Raw genomic sequence first — 12,565 nt, forward strand, 5'->3', positions numbered from 1 at the left:
CTCCTCTGAAATCAAGCAATAGATATTGCTCGTATTTGACTGTGAGCATCCCTTTGGGGTCAGGGTTTAAAATTGTACAAATGGTGGGGCCGACCTCCCTTGGTGCTGAGGGGCGGGGCCAAAAGGGGTCAATTTGGCTAAATTGATATAAACAACTTCTCTAAAACTAAGCTATATTGGATATCGCTCATATTTGCCTGGTACAACCCCCTGGGTAGGGATTCAAAACTGTATACCGGGGGTATATGACAGAGCTGACCCCCGGGGAGCTAAGAGGCGGGGCCAAAAGGGGTCATTTTGGCAGAATTGATATAAACAACTTCTAAACAAACTAAGCATGGATATCACTCGTATTTGCCTGGTAGCTTCTAGGATTGCGCCAAAAGTCAATTTCATTTCATGAATTATTGCATTTTTTGGCATAAGAACCTCATGTACCCATATGAAATGACTGATATATTGACATAGCAATACCAGTGACAAATATACTTAATCATCATTCTTGTTTCATATCTCATGAAATTCAGGTGAGCGATACAGGCCTTCTGGGCCTCTTATTATCAAGGACTTTATCTCTAGAATTTGTGTTTATTTGCCAGACTTCACTTACAAAGTATGACTCATAATCCAATACCCTGAAGGGCCCGATATCAGCGAACCTTGGTATAATATTTTAAAATGTTTGGGGTAAAAAAATCCTTTTATAAACCTGTTTTCCGACTTTTCAATGTAAAATCTTAAATTCTACACCAGGCCTATATAGTCAATAAGTAAATCATCGTATGCAAGCTTAGATGCAATTTAGTGGGTCCGCTATACTAGATGTGTCCCCGAGTTATAAATAATTAGCTGTTTATCATACTAGACATAATATACACTGATATAAAATATGACGATGATATGTCGCCGGTTCTTTTGTCACCCTATCGGTGTACTCTGCCTATCGGTGGTTTCAACACGCTAAAGTGTATCTACATACGGTGATTTTCCTATCGACTGTATAGGCCTGGTGTAGAACGCAGGAACGCATTGTGGAAATGGGAACTCATCTCGGTAGCAAATTTATAAAGTTATACAATGGATATTTGCTGCCAAGCGTTGGACTCGGCACGTATCAACTTTTTGGAGACAGCGTACGCGAAGTTGTGGACAAAGCAATATTCCTTGGATATAGACACATTGATACAGCTCATTCTTACAACAATGAGAGTGAAATCGGTGAAATACTCAAATCTCGTGTCGACTCTGGATCCATCAAGAGAAGAGACATTTTTTTGACAACCAAATTACCAGCTGTTCTGCACGAACCTCGCGACGTCTTGTATTGTATCGAGGAGTCAAGAGCTAGACTGAAGACGAAGTACCTAGATCTTGTATTGATTCATAACCCGTGGACTTTAAAACCCACGGATTCGAAAGGAGGATTGCAATTCGTTCAGTTCAATTTACAGAAAACATGGCATTCTCTAGAAACGTTTGTGAAAGAAGGGTCAGTAAAATCGATTGGTTTGTCGAATTTCACGATAGGACAAATACAAAATATACTTGAAGGATGTTCAATAATGCCAGCCAATCTTCAACTCGAGTGTCACGCCTATTTACAACAAAGATCACTGCAAGATTTCTGTAAAGCAAGGGGGATAACTCTGACGGCCTACAGCCCCCTCGGTGCACACGGACGGCCAGAGCGCCATCGTTTTACGGACCAGCCAGTTTTGTTGGATGATCCAGCATTAGACTCACTTGCACAGGCTCATGACAAAACTAAAGCGCAGATTCTACTTGGATGGCTGATTCAAAGAGGTTTCTGTGTTGTTCCAAAATCTAAAAGCGATGACAGATTGGCAGAAAATTTTGACATTTTTGACGTCAATTTAAATGAATCTGAATTAGCACAAATTCAAGCAATGGACAGAGGCATACGGTATTTTAAGTTTAAAAATATGACTGGACACCCCGAGTTCAAGCCGACAGAGGACTTTTGATGACTTAATGCACAATAACGTTAAGATTTCATTTTAGGAGAACTAAAAATCTCAAAAATGTATAGATCTACCTTGCATTATAATTAATAATATAGGAATTGTGGATAAGAGAGGACCCACACCCCTTCCATAAATAACCAGTCATGGACACAAATATGGATAAGGAGAAATATATAAGCAAAATATTAGACTCAAAACTCCACTTTGAGGATTATCTAAGTGAAAAGGTAAATAAGGTCAAATCCATGTTCGCCTCGCTCAGGAGAACTTGTTTACCTCTTTGTAAAACATCGATACGAGCCAATTTGGATTTTCTGTTTGGTGAAATTAAAGACATAGAAAAGGTTAAAGGTGTACAGAGAAAGTCAACAATACAGTTGGTCAGAAATGCCTGAAGGATTTTTCGTAGTTAAATGTAACCTACCAACACTCGCATATCGACATATAAGAGATAGTATCGAAATATATAAGATTGTAATAAGTGGAGAATACAATACAGATACCAATATCCTAAAACCATGGGGTATAATAGTGGTAGAGAAAACTGAAAAATAACTATTTCAACAAAGTGCTGAACTAGTATACGTATAAGAAAGAACTTTTTCTCACAGCGAATAGTGAATGGTCGGAACACTTGACCAGAGAGCGTATTAACAAGTTTCAAGATTAATTTATTTCTCATGAAACATACATAATATTAATTTATTGCATTTTTGCCAGTGAAATCTAGAAATTTATCAAACTGATAAAACTTAAATTTTCATTGCAGCTATGAGCAGTGAAAATATAAGATTTTGCAGAGAATATGTAAGGTTTTTGTTTTTGACTAATCAGAGCGCACCTTTTATTCACCTCATTAATTGAAACTTGCCAATTTTCCAAGCGAAGAGAGATAGATGGGTAATTTTGTTGTGTTTCAGAAATATTTAGACTAGTTTTTGACAATTTGTGAAAATATAAATATTCTGTCATACTCTTAAGATATATATTATATTCAACGAGGAACCATTTAATATCCTCTATATATTTTTCTGTCATAGAAGACTTACTACAAAGATCACATATGCAACCCATTATCCTAAATGTGTCTGTCGATGAAAGTCTTGGCATTTTTTTAATGGAGTTTGCCTTAAAGTAAACTGGAATCTTACTTTACATTCTTAATTTGACAAGTTTGAACAATCGGAAATAGTGTCAGTTATGAACAACAAGAGGTCGAACAATAGCTAGAAATTTTTTTCTTATTGAAAAAATATTTGTTCCAACTATCAGCCTATTCTATCTGACCAGAGATTACTTACTTACTAGTTATTTATTAGTGAGATGTGAATACACAGTGTTATTATTTGTACATGTACTTCAATTGTTTTTGATTTTGAGAATAGTAGAGGGTCTTACAATGAGCCTGTACCAGAATGAACTTAACTAGTTAAGTTAGTGTGTAATTAACAGTGTGACAATTAAATCTTGGTCTGTCGGTCTGTGAAAAAATTTATGAAAACGTAACCCTGTATTAAAATATGATATCTATCATCTCGTTTGCTTTTGCTGTTGCATTTTGATGTTAACACAATTTTTACAAATATATACAAATTGTCACTGGAAAAAACTTTTTTAACATTTTAAAATCTGTCTCCACTTACATAAGGCTTAATTTATTTAACTGTTTGTTGCCATGGCGATTCATTTACTATCTTCGTATGAACAAATGTGGGCGACAAAGACCAAATAAGCAAAAAAATACTTTATTTTTAAAAGAATTTGCATTGTAAATATTTCAGTCATTGAAATAAAAAAAGGGTTAAAATAATAAAAGATATAACAAATATGTATATGATGTGAACTTTGTGGTATATAACCAAACAAACTCATTCTGAATTTGACCAAAACTTGGTACATGCTGATAGGATCGATAAAATCCTCGTAGGTTTTTTTTACCGTTGTATGTCGTGGAAAGACTGCATTAACTTTTTATATAAGAAAGTTTCAAAAAAGATTGGTGTTCTGAAAAGGTAACGGCCATTGATGTCTAACGGCATTCTGAGCAAATGTATCGAAGTATAGTTTTTTCATATTTTCATCTATTGATCATGATAGTGTCCGAGTGTTCAAGTAAAATCCTGTAGTCTGAAGTGAGGCCAGTAACAATTCCTCTGTTTAAAAAACTGTTCAAACTGCAAAAATTGAGCTGTAAGAGTTTTACTGAATGTAAGAGATGTTTTAACCCCATCTGAATTACTTTTTACACAGCTGAAGTGGTTGCCAATTGAATATTATTTCAATTTTAAGAAAGCTGTTCTTGCTCTCAAAATTTTACATGGGGACATTCCAAATGTCTTGAGTAATATGTTTACCTATGCAGGGATCAATCTAGGGATTTTTTGCTACCATTTATGGGAAGTTTCACCTCAAGATTTTGTTCCATTTTCCCCCTCAGACTTGTTAAATTCCCTGAAATATTGTATTTTCCCTCATTTTTATGGCAATAATATTCCCAAATACTCCAGATTTGCTTTCCTGATTAACCATTTGCTGTTTTTACTTGGAAAATGTGTTTTTAAAGCAAAAACCTGAAACTTTTTGATGTTTAAATTTCCCCTTTTCAGAACTGATTTCCCCTATGGTGCAAAAAGGGTAGTTTCCCCTAAATTCTAGATTAATCCCTGCTATGTCAGAGATGTTAGTGTAAGTGGCTGCCGATGGAAGATTATTTTAATTTTAGGAAAGCTGTTGTTGCTTGCCATGACTTGAGTAAGAAGTCGTGGATGTTAGTTTAAGTACAAGGTCTTCAGTTTCTGATAAGTTTGTATTCCAAATGAAAGAACAAGTTATTTAAAATGCTTATTTGTGTTGCGATTTATGAAGCAGGCTAATTGAAAATATCAGAAATGCCAGCAGTGTCGCTATTTTTAATCACAGATATAGTCAAACCAGAATGACCTGTTGCGTTGACCTTTTCAATAATATTCAAAGTGGGTAGCTCCATTTGTGCACAGGTGTGTTAACAAAACATATTGATTAGGAATACTACGGTGTCCAGCAGGGTGCTGTTTTGGACCAGTCGTTTTTTGTTACAATTTTATTTCGACAACACAGGGATTGTATCATTTATTTTTGATGCATGGTTTACACATATCCAAGTAACTATGTGATCAATTGTTCACATGTTAACAGTTTTGTCGCGAAATCTAGACCATTATAAATACAAATTATGCAGCTAATGATAAGGTTTGTTACATTATAAACAACTAACAGATATACATGTATATATACAAAACAACTATTTCCCCTAAATAACTATACTCATCTGTAATCAATATACACATGTATATAATGCTAATCAAAGTTCAACACGACAAGTCATTCTGGTCGGACTATATTTAAATGATGTCTTTTCATTACTGTAGAGAATTATATTTTACTTTGGTATAGGTACACTTTTCCATGTACTTTATTGACAGAACTTTATATGTGTTTTTGATATACATTACAGGTATTTTATTTAAGGTGCTTAATGTATTGATATTTTGTTTATCTGTGATAACTATGTATTGATGCAGGGTCGTAGTATAAATTAGACTTGTCTAAATGTGTAACCCTGGATAAAGAAAATATATCACAAGCTATTTATATAATATATATTGATGCATTTAAAATGCTCTTGTATCTACCCCCAGTGTTCATTAAAGAGTAAAAAAATCTATATGAGCCAGTATTGGGTTCTTATACTTTTTTATTTATAGAAAGCAGTCTTTCATTGATAAAGCACTGGACGAAGTCTGAAAGCATATATTTAGCCTCAACTGTAATCAAAGTAATTTGCATGATTTTTTTCTCCATTTATAGTAACAGTTTCTGTAACCTTTGACCTCCAAGCCTGATACTTTCTTTAGTAACAGTGACATAGACCAACAGGTCTGATAAGTTATCCTAGCAAGCAAGCACAAGATAGATCTTGATAAAGTCTTACATTAAAGCATACTCTGCTCAGGTGAATTAGAAATATACTGTACATGGTTACATTGACCTTTGACCTCGGGGTCTAAACGATATTTCAAAGCAAGCACCTTATATTTTAAAGCAAGCTTCTACTTCTCTAGACCTCTTTGCTATTGAAAAAAGTGTTTTAAGCATTTTAGCATATCTGTCCTGTGTGACCTTGAATACATGTCAAGGTTGTTGACATTTTAACAAATCTTGTATAACTTCACCCAATCATGCTACAGGTCAAATATCAAGCATCTGGGCCTTATGACTAAATAGAAGATGATTTCTGAAGATTTACAAACTGTGGACGCAAAAAGCAACCCAAAAGCAATATGGAAATACATTCAATCAAGTCAAAAACAAAAGCTGAAATTGGAGATATATATACAGAACCTGGTAACAATTAAACACTCTCGTAAAGAACAAAATGACATGGAAAAGGCGAATATTTTAAATTCTTCTTTCAAAAGTGTGTTTGTTACGGAACCAGATGAAGAATCAGAAATCCCCTCCCTTCCATATAGAGACATCGTTTCTCCGATGTAGCCATTGTGTATAACCCGTGACTTGGTTTTAAAAGAACTTTTGAAATTAAAGATTAATAAGTCGCCAGGAATAGATAGAATACATCCAATATTTCTCAAGAAAACGGCAGAAACGATTGCATCACCTTTAGCAAAGTTATTCACTATTTCGCTGGAAACCACTACTGTACCAGATGATTGGAAAAAAGCTCCGATAACAGCAATTTTTGAAAAGGGAGATAAATGCGAACCAGGGAATTATAGACCGGTTAGTTTGACATCAATTGTATGCAAAATGCTAGAAACTTTGCTAAGGGGTCACATCACAGAATATATGAAACAAAACGCGTTCTTTTCAAATAAGCAATGCGGGTTTATGGCTGGAAGGTCCACGTCATTACAACTTCTGAAAGTTTTAGATGAATGGACTGAACAAGTAGATAATAGGCATTCGATCGATTGTATATATATTGGATTTCCAGAAGGCGTTCGATACTGTTCCTCACAAAAGACTTTTAAGCAAAATGTCATCTTACGGTATCGGTGAAACATTTATCAAATGGACGGCCAGCTCCATCGTCAACAGGAAACAGAGAGTTCCTTTAAAGGACAAACATTCCAACTGGAGCGATGTATCCTCCGGAGTTCCCCAGGGATCGGTACTCGGGCCAGCATTGTTCGTCATCTACATAAAAGACTTACCAGATACTATTCAGACAGATGTTTATGTCTTTGCGGACGACACCAAGTTATTCAGATACATACAGGGAAATACTGATCTGGATCACCAGGCACAGCTTGGATTGATAAATGGTTGCTTCAAGCCCGTAGCATTCTCGGCTAGATAGAAGGAAACACGTTTTCGGTCTGCGCGTTGTTAGAATATGGAACAATCTCCCAGAACATGATGTCCTAGCACCAACAGTTAATTATTTCAAAAACAGACTAGATAATCATAGGGAAAAGCACGATCTTTTATATAAATATAAGTATGACATTATATAGGACTTGTAACTGTTGTCACAATTTATTGATTCTATTTATTGTAATAATCATATTTCGGAGTCCGGTATCACTAGCCCTCCATCTCTGGGTTGCGAGTTCGAAACCTACGTGGGGCAGTTGCCAGGTGCTGGCCGTAGGCCGGTGGTTTTTCTCCGGGTACTCCGGCTTTCCTCCATCTCTAAAACCTGGCACGTCCTTAAATGACCCTGACTGTTAATAGGACGTTAAACAGAAACAAACAAACCAAAGTCTGGTATAGAGGATCAAAAGGTCCTGCACTGGTAATAAAATTTATCTATCTTATCTTTATCTCACAATATAGTCTACCTACTAGGACCTACCGGCCGGTCACCAATCGGAGCTCTTTAAACTTTTCCAATATTGAAGTGGAGATGTCAATTTCATTAATAACGTTATAATTGTACTATACGGATTTCACATTTACCTATTCAAATGTCGCGTTACTCTAGAAAGATGTTTTCAATGATACAGATTTTATGTGAAAAATTTAGTAGATAAAGCTTTATTGCTATACGGTTATATACTGAGTTACTATACGGTTATATACCGAGTTACTATACGGTTATATACCGAGTTACTATACGGTTATATACCGAGTTACTATACGGTTATATACCGAATCTTTTGTTTAATAATATACTCCAGGAACATTGTATACATCTGGTAAATGGTACGATGTTTTTATAGGCAATATTTCAATAAGATGTGCCAAGTTAAAATTTGATTTAAAGTGATTTTAAAGAAAAGAAGAAAGCAAATTGAAATGGAAGAGTCATAACTTGTTGAGCAAACGTAACGATGACGACGACGACGAGGATGCTGATGCTGCTGCTGCTGCTGCTGCTGCTGACCTTAGTGACACTGAGGTATGTTTTGTTCCATACGACACAGTCAATGTAGTTAGTATTGATCAGCAATCCTTCGCCTGGCCGAAATTCTGTCTGAAACTTTAAATATGCACGGACCATCCATCTTCGGTTCATATAGCTCGAAAACCTTTCTGTGAAATTGTCGACGCTTGAAAAGTCTCCAGACTTCATTACTCTTAAGCGAACGGTTCCTCGAGATATATGGCTGTTTTGTCCACAGCTTCCTTCATCATAAACGTCGTTTAGAGTAGAGCTGTACAAACCGCCATCTTGGAACACCATGGCAGGTGATGTTCCTTTGCCAAAAATTCCAAATTCAGAATTGGTGAAATTGAACCTTAGATAGTTTTGGCCGTATTCGTCAATTAATGGATACGATTTCATCGTCCGGGTTCGTAGAAATTTAGTTGTTTTCTGCGGGAAAAAAATATTGAAATTACAATTTAAGTATGAAACTTTGCATTTTAAATAATAAAGATTGTGCATTTTTTCTAGAAATATAGAATATCAAAATGATCTGTTGAATTCTATAAGGAGTCTGACGATTAGCTTTTTCGAGATTGGGGACTCGGCAAACTACAGAATGCGGCACAGGACATTAGACGTCACAGAATATGGAAAAGAAAAGGTCACCGGGAAGTAAAAAAGAAAAGGTAACAGATAAAAGGTCACAGAATACGGAATATATTAGGTCACAGAATACGGAATATATTAGGTCACAGAATACGGAATATATTAGGTCACAGGATACGGAATATATTAGGTCACGGGATACGGAATAGATTAGGTCACAGAATACAGAATATATTAGGTCACGGGATACGGAATATATTAGGTCACGGGATACGGAATAGATTAGGTCACAGAATACAGAATATATTAGGTCACAGGATACGGAATATATTAGGTCACAGAATACAGAATATATTAGGTCACAGAATACGGAATATATTAGGTCACGGGATACGGAATAGATTAGGTCACAGAATACAGAATATATTAGGTCACAGAATACGGAATATATTAGGTCACAGGATACGGAATATATTAGGTCACAGGATACGGAATATATTAGGTCACAGAATACGGAATATATTAGGTCATAGAATACGGAATATATTAGGTCACAGGATACGGAATATATTAGGTCACGGGATACGGAATATATTAGGTCACAGGATACGGAATATATTAGGTCACAGGATACGGAATAGATTAGGTCACAGGATACGTAAAATATTAGGTCACAGGATACGGAATATATTAGGTCACAGGATACGGAATATATTAGGTCACAGGATACGGAATATATTAGGTCACAGGATACGGAATATATTAGGTCACAGGATACGGAATATATTAGGTCACAGGATACGGAATATATTAGGTCACAGAATACGGAATATATTAGGTCACGGGATACGGAATATATTAGGTCACAGGATACGGAATATATTAGGTCACAGGATACGGAATATATTAGGTCACAGGATACGGAATATATTAGGTCACAGAATACGGAATAGATTAGGTCACAGAATACAGAATATATCAGGTCACAGAATACGGAATATATTAGGTCACAGGATACGGAATATATTAGGTCACAGGATACGGAATATATTAGGTCACAGAATACGGAATATATTAGGTCACAGAATACGGAATATATTAGGTCACAGAATACGGAATATATTAGGTCACGGGATACGGAATAGATTAGGTCACAGAATACGGAATATATTAGGTCACAGAATACGGAATATATTAGGTCACGGGATACGGAATATATTAGGTCACAGAATACAGAATATATCAGGTCACAGGATACGGAATATATTAGGTCACAGAATACGGAATATATTAGGTCACAGGATACGGAATATATTAGGTCACAGGATACGGAATATATTAGGTCACAGAATACAGAATATATTAGGTCACAGAATACGGAATATATTAGGTCACGGGATACGGAATAGATTAGGTCACAGAATACAGAATATGTTAGGTCACAGAATACGGAATATATTAGGTCACAGAATACGGAATATATTAGGTCACAGGATACGGAATATATTAGGTCACGGGATACGGAATAGATTAGGTCACAGAATACAGAATATATCAGGTCACAGAATACGGAATATATTAGGTCACAGGATACGGAATATATTAGGTCACAGGATACGGAATATATTAGGTCACAGTATACGGAATATATTAGGTCACAGGATACGGAATATATTAGGTCACAGGATACGGAATATATTAGGTCACAGGATACGGAATATATTAGGTCACGGGATACGGAATAGATTAGGTCACAGAATACAGAATATATCAGGTCACAGAATACGGAATATATTAGGTCACGGGATACGGAATAGATTAGGTCACAGAATACAGAATATATTAGGTCACAGAATACGGAATATGTTAGGTCACGGGATACGGAATAGATTAGGTCACAGAATACAGAATATGTTAGGTCACATAATACGGAATATATTAGGTCACGGGATACGGAATAGATTAGGTCACAGAATACAGAATATGTTAGGTCACAGAATACGGAATATATTAGGTCACGGGATACGGAATAGATTAGGTCACAGACTATGGAATGAAATAGGTCATATGATACGGAATATGATAGGTCACAGGATAAGGAATATAATATGGGGCAGAGTGCTATATATGACCACAAAAAATATTTAAAAAAAATAATAAAAAATAAAAACGCTTGCGGAATCATTAAGTTCAGAATAAAATTGGTAATATAGAATAGACTACTATCACACACTTAGTAATGCTAGTCTATATTTAGTGAGTTGACGCGTGCTTTGAACAATGCTAGATTATAGTATCCTGAAGATACATTTGTACCTTGGTTTATACAAATCACTGCTGATATATTATATTCGATAAAAACATTGCTTAAGATAAAATATCGAATTTTGAATTTAAATTGAAAGTAGGAAAGTTCATGAGCAAATTATATGTATCTATATATAGCTACTATACTATTTTTAAGAATTCATAGAAACAAATTTATCTAAAAGCTATATAAAAACTCGTCTGAACGATAAATCTTAGTATAAAAATTGGACTTCAATGTGAACACACGTCCAAGGCACACATTCATGGCGGAATTTGACAGGTCACAAACTATGCAAGGTAGGTTGTTTGTAATTTTTTTCATCTAATTAATTTAATCACCATATCTTTTGACACTGGACAATATGGAAGACATAAAACCCTTTAGACAATAAAAGGACGATACGATAGTCTTAAACCCTTATAGTTAGGAATAGCATACATGACCACGGCTTATCACCACAACAATGCCTCATAAACTGACCTTAGTGACACTGAGGTATGTTTTGTTCCATACGACACAGTCAATGTAGTTAGTATTGATCAGCAATCCTTCGCCCGGCCGAAATTCTGTCTGAAACTTTAAATATGCACGGACCATCCATCTTCGGTTCATATAGCTCGAAAACCTGTCTGTGAAATTGACGACGCTTGAAAAGTCTCCAGACTTCATTACTGTTAGGCGAACGGTTCCTCGAGATATGTGGCTATTATGTCCACAGCTTCCTTCATCATAAACAGCATTTAGTGTGAAGCTGTACAAACCGCCATCTTGGAACACCATGGCAGGTGATGTTCCTTTGCTGGAAATTCCCAATTCGGTTTTGGTGAAATTAAAACTATAATAGTTTTTACCGTCGCTACCCTTCAGTAGATGAAATTTCGTAGCTCGGTTTCGTTGATATTCACTTGTCTGAAAGATGAAAATATTGAAATTATGAGTCACGTGTGAAACTTTTAAAAAATCTGCACATTTTCTAGAAACACTTATCAAGATAACTTACATCAACAAATTTGATAATGGTAAAATTGTAAGTGTAGATCAATACATAAATCAAAGCTATTGACGGACGTGTATCACAGAGAAACAATGTATTTTACGGCGAAATGATGCACTCATCGTCTTCGTAGATAACGAGCTATCAAATGATATGTTGAAGGTTACAGAAATATCCGATTAAATGTTATATATTTTGAGATTGTGGAATTCATAAACACTAGGATACAACACAAAACATAAAATGTCATATAATACGGAACATAATAGGTTAAATTATACGGAACATAAAAGGTC

The 12,565-nt window shown here is 35.4% G+C and overlaps 2 protein-coding genes across 2 annotated transcripts; one reads left to right on the top strand and one right to left on the bottom strand.

Moving 5' to 3' along the window:
* The first annotated feature begins 982 nt into the window (after positions 1-982).
* LOC117341597 (aldo-keto reductase family 1 member A1-like) lies at positions 983-5,688 on the top strand. The gene has a single exon (XM_033903450.1). The coding sequence runs from the start codon at positions 1,038-1,040 to the stop codon at positions 1,983-1,985; it is 948 nt and encodes a 315-aa protein (XP_033759341.1). The 5' UTR covers positions 983-1,037; the 3' UTR covers positions 1,986-5,688.
* On the bottom strand, positions 5,510-12,178 carry LOC117341598. The gene is made up of 2 exons (XM_033903451.1): positions 11,756-12,178; positions 5,510-8,805 (listed from the first exon to the last, which is right to left on the bottom strand). Exons 1-2 carry the CDS (start codon positions 12,053-12,055, stop codon positions 8,248-8,250), a joined length of 858 nt encoding a protein of 285 aa, XP_033759342.1. The 5' UTR covers positions 12,056-12,178; the 3' UTR covers positions 5,510-8,247.
* Positions 12,179-12,565: the final 387 nt, after the last annotated feature.

Source organism: Pecten maximus, chromosome 14 (assembly GCF_902652985.1).
Source record: "Pecten maximus chromosome 14, xPecMax1.1, whole genome shotgun sequence".
Taxonomy (NCBI): Eukaryota; Metazoa; Mollusca; class Bivalvia; order Pectinida; family Pectinidae; genus Pecten; species Pecten maximus.